The sequence below is a fragment of the Fusarium poae genome (genome assembly GCF_019609905.1).
Source record: "Fusarium poae strain DAOMC 252244 chromosome Unknown contig_1, whole genome shotgun sequence".
NCBI lineage: Eukaryota > Fungi > Ascomycota > Sordariomycetes > Hypocreales > Nectriaceae > Fusarium > Fusarium poae.
This window is the reverse complement of record NW_025408659.1, coordinates 1,308,725-1,325,563: the sequence shown is the minus strand read 5'-3', so window position 1 is coordinate 1,325,563 and position 16,839 is coordinate 1,308,725. Positions and strand designations below refer to the sequence as shown.

General features: G+C 49.1%; 2 protein-coding genes across 2 annotated transcripts; one reads left to right on the top strand and one right to left on the bottom strand.

Annotated features, from left to right (window-relative positions):
* Positions 1-570: 570 nt before the first annotated feature.
* Positions 571-4,013, bottom strand: FPOAC1_013157 (uncharacterized protein; the record flags this gene model as incomplete). The annotated part of the gene is made up of 6 exons (XM_044857499.1): positions 571-2,537; positions 2,588-2,831; positions 2,882-3,169; positions 3,217-3,276; positions 3,321-3,546; positions 3,595-4,013. The coding sequence occupies 6 exons, from the start codon at positions 4,011-4,013 to the stop codon at positions 571-573; spliced, it is 3,204 nt and encodes a 1,067-aa protein (XP_044701682.1).
* Positions 4,014-12,382: 8,369 nt separating this feature from the next.
* On the top strand, positions 12,383-14,532 carry FPOAC1_013156 (uncharacterized protein; the record flags this gene model as incomplete). Its single annotated transcript, XM_044857498.1, has 3 exons — positions 12,383-13,222; positions 13,290-13,388; positions 14,146-14,532. The coding sequence occupies 3 exons, from the start codon at positions 12,383-12,385 to the stop codon at positions 14,530-14,532; spliced, it is 1,326 nt and encodes a 441-aa protein (XP_044701681.1).
* Between the last annotated feature and the right edge of the window lie 2,307 nt (positions 14,533-16,839).

Genomic DNA, 16,839 nt, shown 5'->3' with positions numbered 1-16,839 from the left:
ACGACCTGTACCCTATCAGAGTGGATAATGTCAGCCGTATTGCGGTGCTAAACGAGAAGAACGAAGTTCGAGTTGAGATCACCGAGGTGCTCGGCCGAAAAAATGACACCGAGGTTGCAAAGATAGCATGGCTCAGCAAGAGAGACATCCCCAAGGCGTATGGATAGAGCAAAATGAGGCTGATTGGCGCGAGTTTGTAAAAACCAACCCCTTGCCTCAATGAGACTCAGGCCTTAATTGTATTACGTGACTATTTATAGAGCAAGGCTTTAATCAGTGCCGCAGAATAAATTTCTGGCACGGAAAACGCCAAGTGGCTTGGTCTTCAGAATGGAGATAATTCCGTGTAAAGAAGATAGCCAAGCAGGCACTATATGTATAACAAAAGGGCCAGTCGCTAGATCCGTGCTTCTTAGCTAGGTTCCCAAGGACCTGCCAATCTCGAGTTGGTGATGTATTCGCTACTCATCTTCCTGAGCACGGCGATATTCTCTGTAACGACATGGCCGAAACAAGGGTCTTGCGTCGCCCAATACTGGGCCAATGGATGGATATATATTACTCTCGGCCTCAAGGTTCCACGAACAAAGACTGCAGACCGTAAAAGTCGGAAGAGGCCAGTGCTCCCCGAGCCATCAATTGACGTTCAGCTTGCTCATGATGATTGAAGGAAGACAGCTGGTACGCAGTTAGACCACAGAAGTCTTCGGCATCGATATCGACCTTGCCAGTATCGAGGAGCATCTTGACCACGGCCTCGCGTCCTTTCCCAGCGGCCCACGATAGCGGAGTCTGGCCATACTCATCTCTTGCATCGATATCGACCTTGCCAGTATCGAGGAGCATCTCGACCATCGCCTCATGTCCATTCCCAGCCGCCCATGACAGCGGCGTCCGGCCATTCTCATCTGTTGCATCGATATCAACCTTGCCAGTGTCAAGGAGCAGACATAGGAGCAACTTCGTCAAGCCGTGTCTTGCCACGATGTGCACAAGATTACTCCCGCTTGGCGGGCAGTCATATTTGTAAGGCTCCAATGCCTTGTATATCCGCACCCATGATTCAACCAGGAGCTCTGTCGGCCATCCAAGCAGATGCACGAGATCGTTTGGGGACTCTTCGGCTGGGTCGCCCAACTTTACGTGAGACACCCATGACGTTGTGGCATAGTGCAGCAGGGGGAATCTTGACTTGTCCTCCTTGCCCAGCGATCCTGATCCTGGCTGAGATAGAACTACCGTTTTGAAGTAGCGGATACAGCAACGGGAGAGGTGGCAATGAACAGTGGGGATAACTAAGTTTGCTGCTTTCGTGGTATTATCCAGTGCTTTCAATCCACCCTCGATGAAAAAGTCCTTAACTGACTGATGGATGAATTGAACTACGCGGGCATTTCTAGACTGTACGATCTCTGCGAGACCGCAGCTGAGGGCGTTGATTCTTCTCTCGATCTTGTCGTCGGCGATGAATTCATCCGAGTTTTGGTATTCGTCGAGTGACTTGTGAGTACAGTCAGCGTCAACTATCATAGCCCATTGGACCTCGTCCGTTGTCAACGGCCTCGTAGAGAAACAGATCCATTGCATCAATTTCAAGGTGTCCGAGCTATGCTTCGCGCCCTGAATAAGCCCGTGGTACAGATTGCCCAAAGTCTGGGGTGTCGACTTGATCTCGGTCTTGATCTTGGCCCGAGACTCCCCCTCGCGCTTCAGCTCCAGGACGCGCCCCACGACAAAGTGTGCCCACATGAAGACGCCTTGGGCGCGATCTAATATCAACTCTTCGACGTCTGCGTCCGGATCACACGTGGAGAAGCGGCCTTGAATGTACGTAGCGATGTCTGCGTTATTTGCGGTTTCGAGCAATATCGTTGATCCACCTTTAAGCTCTAGGATGGGGTAGTGGCGACAGGAAAAGAAGATGCCGAATCGAGACTCCGTTGGCGGGAGACTTGAGCGTAATTTCTCGAAGTATTCGACCAACTCGACAGCTGATTCTTTCCCGCACTCATCGAGCGCGTCGACAAAGAGGATGACTGGAGACCTCTTCAAGATTATTGGAAGTGACAACTTGAGGAAAGCCTGCAATGGCTGTAGATGCCACTGCCACTTCTCTCCAGGTTCGCCCTCCGTTGTTCGTTTATCCTCAAAATATTTTATCAGGTCGGGTACGGCGCCAGGGACACACTTGAGCAGCTGGTGCAGGAGGGATCGGAAGAGACCAATCGGAGTTCTCTGTAGCTCATGACCACGACCATGGAAAAAGAAGGAAAATACAAACGTATTCGTTCCATAAATTGGAGGAAGTGCATTTTGGGCATATTTCACCAGCGTTGACTTGCCAGATCCAGGTTTTCCCTTGATCCACAGAAGACCTCGATGTTGATGGGTCCATTCGATCAAGGTTTCATGCTTGAGAAGCCATTTGCATGTGCCATCAGCAGCATCGTCGATTTTGACTTGCCTGCCGTCCATTTCCTCAAAGGCTAGTGATTTCAAACAGGCTTTCATTGTCTCCGATAGGGGTTGGTAGAGGCCTACGCTATAGAATCAGATAATATTCGCAGGATGCCTAAAAGCTACATACTATGCTCGGCGAATCGTTTGGCAACCTCCAGCCTCGCCTCATCGACAAGCCGTCTTAGTCGTTCTCTGACGATGGTGTAGTCGCCCTGGTTCCTGGAATCATACTTAACAAGTCCAGAATGATCTGCGTTAAGCGCGATGTTGTCCTCCTCGGCGACGGCTACCAAGCCCGTGCTGGTAGTCGATTTTTCTGTGACCAACAAAGAGGGGCGACCAGTCTTGCGCCACTTACCGTCTTGGTTAAGCTATGGGATCAGTCAGCGTCAACTCAACCGTTTCTGGGAAAGTATCTAACCTCTAGGGTTGGGCTCAGCCTGCGCTCAAAGAAAGTCACGACCTTGTAGTGGCCTTTGCAGCTCTCTGAAAATTGGTCGGCGAGTCTCTTCAGGAAGGCCGATGGCTCAGAGTCGCTGTCGACGAGGAGATCGTGGATCAAGGCCTCATTGGGCTGGCCTCGGACAAGAGTCCTCAGTTGGTCGTTTCGTAAGCCGAGGTTGGGCACGCCGAAGAAAAGAAGTCCATAAGAGGCTTTGGATAGGTCAGAGTTTGCATCACTGCATCTTCTGCGCGCACGAACAAGCGCCTGTAGCAATCAGTGTGATGCCGCACTATGACGGCGGGATATCTCACCTCTTTGATGAGCAGGCCGCCGAGGCTGTGGCCAGCGAAGATGATCGGGCGGTGAGAGGTCTTCGGATATTAGTGTAAGCCAGATAGCATCGTGAGTCACGTACCCGATCACTCGCGCGATAGGCAATGATTTGTTCCAGCAAGGCACCACCCAAGTCCTCGATGGACTGCTTCGAGAGGCTGCCTGGCAGCGTGGTATCATAGCCGTAGAGTAGCACCCGGATATTAGGCACGTCCTTAGACAGGAAGTCGCGTAGCCAGACGTCGTCGCTATTTGGGGATTTCCAGGAGCCAAGTGGGTGGCTTCCGAGGCCGGGTACTGCTATGATGCTGGAGGAGTCAGCACGGGAAAGAAAGGTCGGCGACGGCCAGGCTCACTCGACATCTGCACCGTTCTTGTCCTCATAGAGCGGCGTGATTCCCTCGAATTTGCAGGTGTAGTTATATGGGTAACTATTCGTGGCTCGGCGCAGCTGAGCGGACAGGTCGTCTGCGGAGAGCGATGTCTTGATCGAGACAGTAGCACAGAGGGAGTCCTTGCCATGTGACACCAAAGAGCGACAGATCATAGGATTCGCATCTCCCTGCAGGTCCAGAACCTTGTCAAAAATAGACTTCAGGTTGCGATCCAGGTTATCGACATGATCTGCAGGAATCTCATCGACGCGTCGTGTCGGGGTCTGGGTCGCTGGCGACTTCAACGGCTGTCTCAGGGACCTCTGGGGGAGGATCGTCGCCAACAGGACAACGCTGGCGGTCGCAAAGATAGCCACGAACAATTCAGGTAGAGTGGCCATCTCTTTCGAGGTATGGGACGGGTTTCGACGCGGGAAGTAGACGGTGCGATCGAGTGTTGCTTGGGCTCAAATGGGCAGCAACAGGTGAGATGCAAGTGGGGCCCACGTTGTGAGGTGTCATCACAAGCATCTCGCATGCAGCTATCCACGTGACATGAATGAGAATTCTGCCTAGCCTCAGCCTCACCATCAGGCGAGGTCGTGATGCAGACAACTCAGAGTTTTGCTTCACGATCGTATCAATGGCCCCGACACCGCCCTTCGCTTTAGAACATCAGCTCACGCGGGAGCTAGACGGGCCGGCCCGGCACGTGCCGGGATACCCCCGCGTGTCTTTGGAGGACCGAAGCATGGTATGGGACTTGCTGGCCAGGGAATTCTGCTCGGATGATCTGGACCGGGTCGCCAACAGGCTCTGGTGGATGTCAAAACAGGACAACGGAAACATATCGCCTCTCCACCGGCAGTTGGTGAAACGGCGCACCATCGTCGTCGGGCTTTCTATCCATACTCCATACTCCATACGGCGCCTTATGGAATATGGAATATGGAATGCAACCCATATGGAACTTAATCCATACATATGGAAACTAAGAAATGACGTCATTTACATTATCAACTAAACCGAATCTGGGTTGGAGCTCTGCCAGCCAGCCGAATCATCTAGCCCCTCTACGTTGTTATCCTCAATACCTTCCGCTTCAAGTAAATCTACCGGGTAACCTTGTGTTATCCCGCTTTTGATCCAACTCTTCATGCATTCACCTCTTTCAATTGTACGACTACCCAATTGGCACCGGTCCCATGAAATTGTGCGTCTCGCCCCGGAGAAGACGCGCTCCGGCTCGGCAGACATGGCTGGTATCGAGAGGATATCAACAGCCATTCGAGAGAGACGAGGGTATGTCTGTTGTTGTTCTTCTCTGAGCCACCAAGAAAGTGGAGAGCAGTCAATGACAATGGGCGGTTGCGTCGTGAAAGCATCGTACTCGTCCAGCTCACTCATAGATGGGCTAACAACGTCAAGCTCCCGAGCGAGTAGGTCATACTCATCAAGGCGCTGTATTTCGTCTCTCAGCTGTGGTGTCGTGGTGGGGAGCGGGAGCTCGTGGTAGTAGTCTTTCCAATGCTTTCGCACGCCGTCAAGAACTGGTTTATGCCAGGACTTTGGCCAGTTCTTCTTTATATGGGCTACACGTCGTGGCGGATGAAGTATTATTGCCGCACCGTACGCAGGGCTCTCATCTGTAAGCTGATAATACTTATCGAATACAGCCCAAGAAGCTGCAATGCAGCTCCGTAGTGTGGCGTTGCCAGAGTGTTTCTGGAATGCTTGTGTATAATGTTTGTGAAGAACATCCATTGTAAAAAGTGAACGGTCTAGAGTGGCGTATCGACCCTCTGTAAGCTGAGTGATCTTCCAGAACGGTTGAAGGAATGCACGCGTCTCCCCTAGAGCACTCCACTCATCAGGCGTGAGGTAGTCGTCTCGCAAATCCTGGTAATACTTCTTCTGGTACCACTCAACATAGCTCTGAAGATTGAGAGTGGTGTCCAGCAGGAGAAACCATGAGTTCCACCGTGTATCGTTGTCGAGCCCCAGCGATCTTCCAGCGCGCTTCTTGAATTCATTCCATCGATAGTCGTTTTCGCGCATGTGAATCGATATGTTGTGCACTTTTCCAAGAGGCCCAAGCCGCCGCCATCCTTGCGCCCTTTGTGGTTTGATCCTTTCAGAAAAATCAGTGCCAAAAGCCGATTCATCGGTGTCTTCGATATGCTCCAAAGCCGCTCGAGCAGCCTCTTCTGAGTCTATGAAAAGGAAAGCCTGAACTGCCAGGTTCACTATATGGCCGTGGCATCGGATTCTACGGGTCTTGGCTTCCCAGTCGACGCCCTTCTCCTGGAGATAATTGGCGAGTAAGTGGCATAATTTGTCGTTTGATCCATGGTTATCACCAGTGTAGAATACCACCTTATTCCAGATATTATAATCCTCGAGCACGTGCTGAAGAAGCTTCCATTGTTCGGCACCACCGTGACTACCCGGCCCGTCAAGACCTGGCAACTCCGACAAAGCTAATAGTGCCTGCAGCGCTTCCTTTGCATCCGGATCTACAAATTTGACGCATATCCCAAGGAAAGCTTTGTGATTTGGAGCAGACCGCACGTCAGCAGAGAGATGAAGTTTCCATGGTGTAGACTGCAATTTTCTTCGCAACATGTCTTTGTGTACACGAAAGGAATTGGAGACAAGCTTCTGTATGGAGCCGTGAGAAAGGCTGATGAGGTCATCTGCCGCAGGATTGACTGCAGAAATGAGCGCATGAAGCTCTGGCCAAGAACTGCAGTTGTAAGAGAGATTACGGACAGTCACGAGCTGAATAAGTGCCTCCAACGCTGCTTTGTGATTGATGGCATGTCTCAGAGTTTCTTCTCGTTTTGCCAGTTGCTTTGCAGCATGCATATCGCCGGCCTTGGCGAAAGCATCCTGAATCAGACGGTCACGCCGTTTTTTAATCGGATGTTCATGGGCTTCCAGCTCAATGCCGTGTATCTTGAGCAGATGATTCCGAAAGGTCGTTGAAACGGTCGTGGAGTAAGTCGGACTTACACAATGCATGCAGTAGTAAATCTTCTCATTTTTGCGACCGCAACGAGATGGCTCCGAATTGAGGGGCTCACGGGCAGTGTGGGAAATAGGCGCTCTTGGACATCGCCGCTTGAGAATCGAGGGTTCGTGCTGAAGATTGAGGAAGAGCACAATTCGCTTGTGGACACTGGAATCCCCGCAGGGTCAGTGGAAGTGGATGTCATCAGCGAGGACATACGCAGCGTCCTTACACAGTGGTGTTGGAATTAAAGAAAGAGTGGAGAGTTGGAAAATCGCCCCTGAACGGGATTACTACAGGGATCAAATTTTTTCCGCCGTATTGCCATACTTATGGAATACGACATCCCCGTATGGAATATGGATTAACGCGTATGGATAGAAAGCCTGCTGCGACACACACAGAGAACGAATACATGGCCACATAGGAACCCAGCAGGAGGCAACAAAAGCAGAAAGACATGGAACATGACGTACATAAAGAGCCCTGGGGTTTAACGAGGGAGGTTATCTTACAGACAAAGCCGATAGCTGGGGGGAGACTGTAGGTATCATGGTCGCACAGCACGGTGGATTGGCAGCGACAGAGTCGCAGCACGAAGTCACGAAGGAAAGGTTCCTGAGGACAACAAGCAAGAATTTAAGGACGGAGGAGCAAGAGGCGGAAAATCCGAAATTCTCCAACAGAAAACAAGCAATTTGGGTCATAGATAGCGAACGAATTTCAACAATACGGCGAAGTGGGGCGTTTGCCAGACGGACGCGCCGGCTGTCTGCCGAGTCCTGTTAACCGGGCATAGCAGCAGATAAAAAGCGGCCACAAACGTGTAGGATACAATCAATCAATCAATCAGGTTCAGGCTCAGGCTCAGACTCAGGCTGTGACACTGATTATTCAACCACTGCGCTTTCCCACCAACAATCTAGCCTCAGTCGAAGCAGACTGGCTAGATTAGTAGAGCCGTCAGATTGTACAACTCCATCGTCCAAGTCGCGTAGAATGCTGTCAATGTAATTTCCGGCGGCACTTAGATGTAAAATCTGGCAAATAGCGTTGTGAACAGCAAGAAGCCGAGCGGAAGGGGGATCGATGGTTCGCTCGGGAGTGAGAAAGAAAGTACGATTGACTGGGAAAATACGGTTCCTGAATGGCTGACGGAGGGTTGAATCGATCCGGTAGCTATTGGGCTGGTTTGTAGGCTCGAAGAAGACTTTGAAGTTGCCAAACTGCCGATGTAAATCAATTTTCAGAGTGAGAGCGTTCCGAGAACGATCAATATCTGGGCCTTCGATAAGGTGCACGATATCGTGATCAAACATATCAAGTATTGCCAATGCCGTTTCCTTGGATTTATTCTAGGACACATATTAGCTTGGGGTGTAGAATTCGATATTTACCTACCAGCTCAGGGTTTCCTGTCGTAGTCATCAATGAGTGAGGAAGTATATGCGCGACTTCCAGTTCCGCAAATGATCCGGGTTCCTGTTCTTTGAGTAATTGTCCTTGATCGTCTGAAGCATAGTCATATCCGCTCTCTTCAATACGGCGCTCAGCTTCTTTCATATCGAAATCGCGAGATATTACGCAACGATGTCGGTCACGAACTAGGCAGTCACGTCTAAGCGACGCCACTCGTTCCACGGACCCGACAACAGGACGCGTGCTCGTGATTCGGGAGCTAGCTGCGGGCGATGGTTGGGGCGTCTTGCTGCCAGCAGCCTTGACTAGAGTCTGATGAGTGTTGAAGTCGAATGCTAGTAAAAAAGATGACTTACGTGGAAGGAAGAAGTTGTCGACCAGGAAATCTGCAAAGGTGTTCAAAGCCAAACGAATCTCCTCTTCCACCGTTTCATCATCGAGATCGATAACTTCATCTATCGTAATATTCACTGCCCCGAGGAATGCATGCAAGAAGTTGGATTTAGATTGATCTGATCGAGCATGTTCGTACGTTAGACGGACCAGCCTAGGTCGGTTATACGGCTTTTCAGTCGACAAGGGCTCGAAGTGCTCGATAACGCGACGGAGAACACCAGCAGCCTTATCAAGTTCATCTGGGTTGAACGAAGGACTTGCGCCTGTAGAAAAGTCAATGAATCCCTCTAGTGACGATTGGTGTCGGTGATGAGGTGCAGAAGACCCCATCATTCTCTTGGCTGAAGTTAGGAAGATGGGCAATTATGAAGAATTTGAGATCACTCATCCGACGAGCTGATGGGTTGCCTGATTTTATTTTGTGGGGAGATCTTACATAATTCAGCCGAATGAATGAATGAATTTATTCCGCCCGGGAGGATACGCCTCATAGGGCCCACAACATTAAGTCTCGTTAGTTACATTCTTTTCCGACTTCTAGCCCTATAACCCTCAAACATCACAATCCCTACTCCTCGCCACATTTCCCAGCCTCGCTTGTCCCTGCGACAGGCCTGCTTGAAGGCCAAATTCTCCAAGTGTTCAGGCAGCGTTCGACATAAGTAAAGTAATTGCAAGTAAGTAACCAAGTAAGTAAGTAAGTAAGCCCGGCAGCGAAGTAAGTAAGTAAAACCTCTAAGAAGCAAGTAAGTAAGTAAGATCTAAGTAAGTGGGGCAAAACCGCAAGCACCGTGCGACCGGATGTGAAACGCGGCCCATACGTTGGGGTCATGTATCCGGTTTCACATCCGGTTTGTCGCATCAAGTGCTCCAATCCTAACGACATGAGCTTAAATAGCCATACCTGAACACATGGCTATTCAAATTTCTTTTATTCCCAAGATATTTCTCATCAATTAACTGGTGCCATCTCTGATCCCTGTAGAGCCAATTGTCTGACAGGATTCCTTCCCACAGTTGGTCCTTATCGCGCAACAATCTGCTGCAGCAACGCGACAGTGCATTGACGCAGCTGATATCCCCGAACCTGGATACCGTATTTCGCTCTATTTTCGAGATGCCTGACAAAGAATCCATTGCGGGAACTTCCTCTTCCTCCTCCTTCGAGACGACCCAGTCCGTGGCTGGCAATAGTGCCCTTTCGAACCTTCGGCGCACGAGAAGCGTAGCAAGCCAACTGGCGACCGTTCGGCCTGAGCATCTCGACGTCGCTCAACCTTCTTCACTCCCTTCGCTATATATCGACGGTCTCCGATATGTCCTAGAGGACTGGATACACAAAAAGCGAAGGAGAAGCCTTTCATGGATCCTTCGGTACGGCAAATACGTCATCAGGCTTAGCGACGACGGTACAGCAGGTGGCCGATACTGGGTTTGTGGTCTATGTGACGCACGGAACCAGGTTAAGATATTGGAGGCTAAGGCAACTACCTCCCCGATCTACCACTTGAACAACGACCATATATATAAGCCATCTACTGCACACGACAACGGTCCTGATTCAGAGCCCGAACCGTCGAATAGAACATCTCCGGCTCCGTCATCCTCTGTATCGGTCCTTGATATGCAAAAGCGGGCCGCCAAAAGAAGGCCGCTGATCGTTGAGAGTAGAGCAGACATCTTCAAGCGACTTCTTCTCGGCTGGATTACGGATGCCAATATCCCTCTTCACGGTGTTGAACACAAGTTATTTCGACAGCTTCTTGCCTTCCTAGATGACGAGTTTGTTATCGAAGTTCTGCCGACGTCGGGAAACACCGTAAGAAGGTGGATCTTACAAGAATTCGAAGAACACACGAGGATGTTAAAGGATGAGATGAATAAAGCCTTATCAAAGGTTCATACTTCCTTTGACATGTGGACTTCGCCTAATGGTATTGCTATCCTTTCGGTGATAGCGTACTATGTTGACATAGCCGGGACACCACAAGTCCGCCTTATCAGCCTAGAGAAGCTCTCTGGCAGTCACGGTGGCGAAAATCAGGCCATCTTGATGGCTAAGGTCATCCGGAAATACGGCTTGGAAAAGAAGATCGGGTTCTTCACAGCAGATAACGCTGACCCTTGCGATACTTGTGTCCGGGCTTTGCTTAAGATGTTCAATCCCCGGGCAAGCCCTACTGGGCTTGAGGGCTTGGAAGGCGAGCGGCGAATCCGCTGTGTTGGCCATATCCTCAACCTATCGGCAAAGGCCTTCTTAGAGGGCGATTCTAGTGACATATTCGACAGTCACATTGCGGAGAAAGACCAGAAGAAAGAACGCGAATTACTCCGTGAATGGAGAAAAAGAGGCCCTATTGGAAAACTCCATAATCTGGTCTACTGGATCAGAAGAAATCCTCAGCGTAGGGAGCTTTTCCTATCCATCACGAGTGGCAAGGTCGACCAATCAATCATGGCCGAATTGGGAGTATGGTTTGTCGACGACACTCTCAAAGGCTTGATGGTCAAGGCAGATAATGATACGCGATGGAATTCTGTCTATTTGATGGTCCATCGTGCGCTCAGACTTCGGGACATTATCGATGTCTTTTGCAAGCTTAGTCTTCTTGACCCCAAGGAAGAAAAAAGGGTCTCCGCCGAGGACGTTCTTAGCTGTGAAGACTGGGTAGTACTCGCCGAGATCATCGAAATCCTACAGCCTTGCCTCACGTATACCAAGCACTTTGAGGGTCGCACTCCTAGATTTGCAGAGGTACTTCCCACCATGTACCTCTTGAAGGACCATCTATCTGAAATGCGACAGCGGTATTCTTCCAACCTTATCCCTGCGCCGTATCGGGCGCCGAGGATCACTCTCGAAGAGCCAGTACTTGATTGTATCATAGTCGCTGCGCCTACTGATGGCAGAGAGAGAGAGCAACAGGGAGGGCTGCAACAGGACACTGGCGTATCTACCTGGGGCAGATATTCACCCATGGAATCGACTACCAGCGGAGAACCGAGTTCTCCACTATACCAAGCAGAAATCTCGGTACAATTCGAAGACAAGGACCTGGATCCTGAGCCCTTCGAGTTGCCCGACGATGGGCTACATTTCATACAACACTCGATCAAGTATGCAATGTCAAAGCTCGACAAATACTGCAATTTGATGGAGGGGAGCGTTGTTTACTGGGCAGCTATGATATTACACCCAGGATACGGCATTGGGTTCCTGCAGCTTAGGCTACCGAACCAAGTAGACTCGATCCTTCGGGACTTCAGAGATTACTTTGGCAGGCACTATGCTCAAGGTAACCAGGCACCAATGTCTCCAGACTCCCCTCCGGCATTTCATGGATCAAAGTTATTGTTGCGCACTGCAAACTTCCCCAAGAAGGCCAGGAAAGAAGCTCCGGATGAGATCAACCTATACCTACAAATGGTTCCAGAGGAAGACTTCAAAGAAGAGCAATTGCTCCAATGGTGGCTTGGCCGCAAGACTCAGTTCCCACGGTTATTCAATATGGCGATGGACCTACTTTCTATCGCAGCCATGTCCAGCGAGAATGAACGTGTTTTCAGTGCCGCAAAGCTCACCATATCTTCACAAAGGAACGCCCTGCACTGGGTTACTGTGGAGGCATTGCAATGCCTCAGAAACTGGGCTCGCACTGGTGCGATTTCCTGGGCAAAACCAAGGGGACATCAGGACACGATGCTGTAAGATGATTGGCTATGGTATATGGATCCACTTTACTTGCAAGTAAGCAAGTAAAGTAAGTAAGTAGTTCGGGGTGGCAAGTAAGTATGGATATCGTTAGTAAGTAAGTAAGTAAGCCTGAAAAATTTACTTACTTTACTTATGTAGAACGCTGACCATCGGTTCTCGGGTTGTCGCATTGGCTAATCGGGTGGGCAAATACCTAGTCTGGTGTGCCACTTGGTTGTACTCTCGGCATGCCGGAAGGCTCTTGCACTAAAAGCGTGAGAAAGGGGCCGTGGTTGGGGTCGCTAAGTGAGCTGGCCCTCGACAAGGTGATATCTATGATTCACCATGACAAATATTACATCATTGAAATGCTTAAAAGAGAACATTACGTTCAGACCACTCTGCGGTCAACTAACATCCTCAAAACATTCTACGAAATGAAAATCGTACAGAGCTGTACTGAAAGTCTCGTTCACCTGAAATCGTTCATGCCAATTCGTGGCGTGAGTTTCGGCACTGATCAACCTCCTGATGCAATTCGACAGCTCATCCGCCGGTGGCTCACTGACGAAGAGGCCGACAACATCTTTTCGAGGTTCCAAGAAGCCTGTATACCCAACCGCCAGGTGCTATGGAGCGGCATGTTGCGTGAGCAGGCTCAGCAATGGGCCGATACGCATGGATTTCAAACATTGACAACTGCGCTTGGTCCACTTTTGCATCATGGTGACCGAAAATGTCCCTGCGGACAAAGCTCTGCGAAATATATCCATGGTGCTTCTATCATTTTTGCATGGTTCATTTCCCATGGTGATCTAGTGACAGTACTCTCGCATCCCCCGCCCCTCCATTTTCACCCTTCTGGACAAACATTTTATCAATTATATGAAGAGCCTATCATTACAGGTACGATGGGCAATCGGCCCGTGGGGAGGATTGACACGGCTCACCCGGCCATCAAAACAGCTATCGACTTTATATATCAACTATGGCCGTATGATAATTCATCGCTTTGGACTAAGACGTTTGGAGTTTCGAATACCGAGTTGGGGTGGCGCAAAACCAGAATATTGAAACCTAGTACTCAGGTAAACACTCATGGAGTGCAAGACAGAGAGACGCAAGTCTAGCTCTTACAAACTAACTACTTAACAGCGGCCAGCAGCAACCTTGCAGTCTACATTATCAATGACTTCGGATAGAGCAGAGGCTGTAGAGCCCTCTGACAAGTCAATGACTAATGAAAAGAACATGGTGGCAAAAGAAGGGCGACAGAAAAAGAAGAAAAAGCGGAAGGCGTCGAATGCGATAACCAACAAAGGGGAAAGGCTAACCTTTGAAAAATTATACAAAGGTGACACTTCTATGGGCAAGCAGCAGTTGGTCCAAAAGGCAGCGGCAAGTAATAAACAAACCATTAAGGGGAGCAAAAGGAAGGAAATGAATAAGAGGAAATGCGAAGTGGCATCTGTGTCACAAAAAGCTCAAGCTCAAATTGACACGAAGCAGGGGCAGAAGAAAATGGTGGTAACAGCGAAAACTAAGGGGACCAAAAAAGGAGCAAAGGCTGGGATAAAAATCTTGTCTTTGGGGAAGAACGACATGTGAGCAGATTGTTCATACGATCCACAATGGCGACAACCGGTGAAACGAGATTCCCACATCCTTATTGTCCGTTCCATTTTAGGTAGGGGAAGAGACATTTGCCGGATCCGAAGGTACCGTACCGCAATTTGTGATGGACATAGTATGGTATCGACAGGGATCAGGAGGGTCGAGTGTCAAGTAAAAGAAAACTTTCAGTGAGTTAGTTACAATATCTACAGTTGTTGGACAACAGGGTGGCCGCAAGGGGCATCATCGGCGGCCAATACATGGGCACCTAGGTGCCCATGTATTGGCCGCCCATAAATGATGAATGCTTAGTCAGGGGGGGCTGTGCCCCGAGCACACAGGTCCTGTGCGCCTAGACGACGCCCACCTGGGTGCGCAACTTTATTTGGGCACCTAGGTGCCCGTGTCGGAATACCCTGACCACAACGACGGCTGGTTTCAAAGGGACAACGAGAACAACTCCTCAGAGAGTGGTGATTACACCAGAAGTTCGGCGAACGAGGAAAATCCTCCGCCTGGATTACATTCTGACGTGGAAGCGCAACGCGAAAATGGTTCTGATCAAGGCTCAAAAAGGCCAAGACGTCGTCAAGATCTTTTTGTTTGGATGGGCCTATCTGAGAGCGAATTGGTCCTCATGGAAAACTGGAACCTTTTGCCCAGCTTCCAGAATGAGGATTGGTGGAAAGATTTCGATGAGAAGTGCGACCGGCCGCCAAAGCCCCGACGGTCGTGGCGAGATTTTGCCGATTTGCATCCAACCCTAGATGGATCGATTTTCTGAGTAGGTGTAGGTATCGTGTTAAAATTCAAGGAGCCATGCGTGGTGCCGAAGAGAGTATTGAATTATGTCATTTGAAATCGTTCAGATAGTTGTTTCTTGACTGTCTCAATTTCACTCATATCAGGACCAACGATTAACAGATCATCCACGTAGACAGCAATGTATGTTGAGTCCTTGACGAATATTCCTACATCGGCGTGTACTAGTTGAAACCCCAACTTGGTTAAATAGTCAGATAATGTCTGATACCAGATCCTTGGAGACTGTTTGAGACCGTATAGTGCCTTGTTCAACTTGTATGCTCGTCCTGATTTGTCGTCAAATCCTTCTGGTTGTTGTACCCAGATATCTTCATCAATCTTTCCATACAGAAATGCCGTCTTTACATCCATTTGTTCAATGTGATAGTCCATTGCAGCAGTGATTGCAAATATTTCTTTGTAACTCATTGGTTTCACAACAGACGCAAATGTCTCGTGATAGTCAATACCTTCCCGTTGCTCAAAGCCTCGGACGACAAATCGTCCTTTGTATCTGACGATTTGTCCATCAGCTCCACGCTTGATCTTGAAGACCCATTTTCCTCTCAATGGAGACACGTTCTGAGGTGGGTGCGCAAGGTACCATGTCCCATTGTCTTCAATTGATGTCATCTCTTCATCCATTGCCTTTTGCCACTCGTCCCATCTGCCACTGCTCCTAGCTTGTCGGAATGTCTTGGGTTCAAGATCATTTGCTGAGAGAGCGTATGGCGCCATGAGGCTGACGAGCAAAAATCTGTCATCTGGGCTTGGTGGATTAGCCACCAGTCCAAACTTTGATCTCTGTTGTGTCGCTGGTTGTGGTGCAATCAGTTCGGGATGATGTTGCGTGGCTGCATGAGGGACATTGTGTGTATTGACTCTGACATTGTCATGTTCCCTCAACTGGAAAGGCGGGACGACTGTAATGGAGTCATGGATGATTTCTTCGTCTTGTGGCGTTGATTGATGACTTGATGATATGTCATTGTCTGACATTGTGTGGGAAGTCGTCTCGTATTGGGTCCTGGTGGCTTGAATAAAGTTTGAACTAGTTGAACCTTGTTGTGGTGATCTTGCCTGATGAGTCTTAGTCACATGGACTTCTTCGGATGACTCGGGAATGTTCAGTTTGTGTCTGGACTGGACATTCCGTCCTGTCTGGTTGTCCTCATTTCCCTTTCGCTTCCTTATGGATGTCTCGTCGAAAATCACATTGTTTGTAATAAAGACTTGGTCGTTGTCTCCCAGCAGAATGTAGTTCCTTGATCCTTGATATCCTAAGAGTCTGCATGGTCTTGTCTTCTCTTCCATCTTCTTCCTTTTTGCTGGAGGAATAAGCGCATATCCCTTGCTTCCAATTACACGAAGATGTCGCAAGTCTGGCTTTTCTCCAGTCCAAGCTTCCCAAGGTGTCACGTCCTTCCCGGCCACAGGACTTAGATTCCTAATGTAATTGCAGGTACGTAGGACAAATGGCCACCATTTCAATGGTAGTCCTGACGAGATCATTACAGGATTGAGTTTTTCCAGGATAATCCTGTTTCCCACTTCTGCAAGTTCATTCTGTTGGTGTTGGTCTGTGGCTGTGTAGATGATTTCGATTCCTAGATTCTCACAATGTTGTTGAAGAGAATGGGAGACGTTCTCCCCTCCTCTGTCTAATCGCAAGAATCTAAGTCGTCTTGTGGATGTTTCTTCAGACTGAAGTAACTTCACAAACACTCCTTAGAAGTCGGATTTTTCCTTCAATGGGAAGATCCATGACATCATGGTGTAATCGTCGATAAAGAGAGCCCAGTATCTGTATCCATCCACTCCCTTGGTTGGAAATGGACCGGCGATATCTGCGTGGAGACTCTCAAATGGTCTTGTCCCTTCTTAATGTTATGTGTGTGGGGAACTTCTTTCATCTTTCCAAGACTGCAGCCGTCACATTTTGGTCCTGGTATCATTGGTTGAAGTCCTGTGGATTGTTCTTGTAACTTCTTGATGTTTCTTTCCCCAAGATGTCCTAATCTGTCATGCCAGATTCTCAGGTTTGGGTCCCGAATCTCAAATGAAGCAAATGCTGTCTTCATCTCTTGTTCCTTTTCATTGATAATGTAAATGCCATTCTTTCTTGTGGCCGTTATGATGGTTTGTCCTTTTCGAGTAATAATAGCCTTCCCGTGTTGGAATGTAATAGATGCTCCTTCTGACTCAAGGGCAGACACAGACACCAGGTTCACACATGCGTCTGGAATAAGGAGTGATTGTCGCAGGACAATTACCCCGCTTGCTTGTG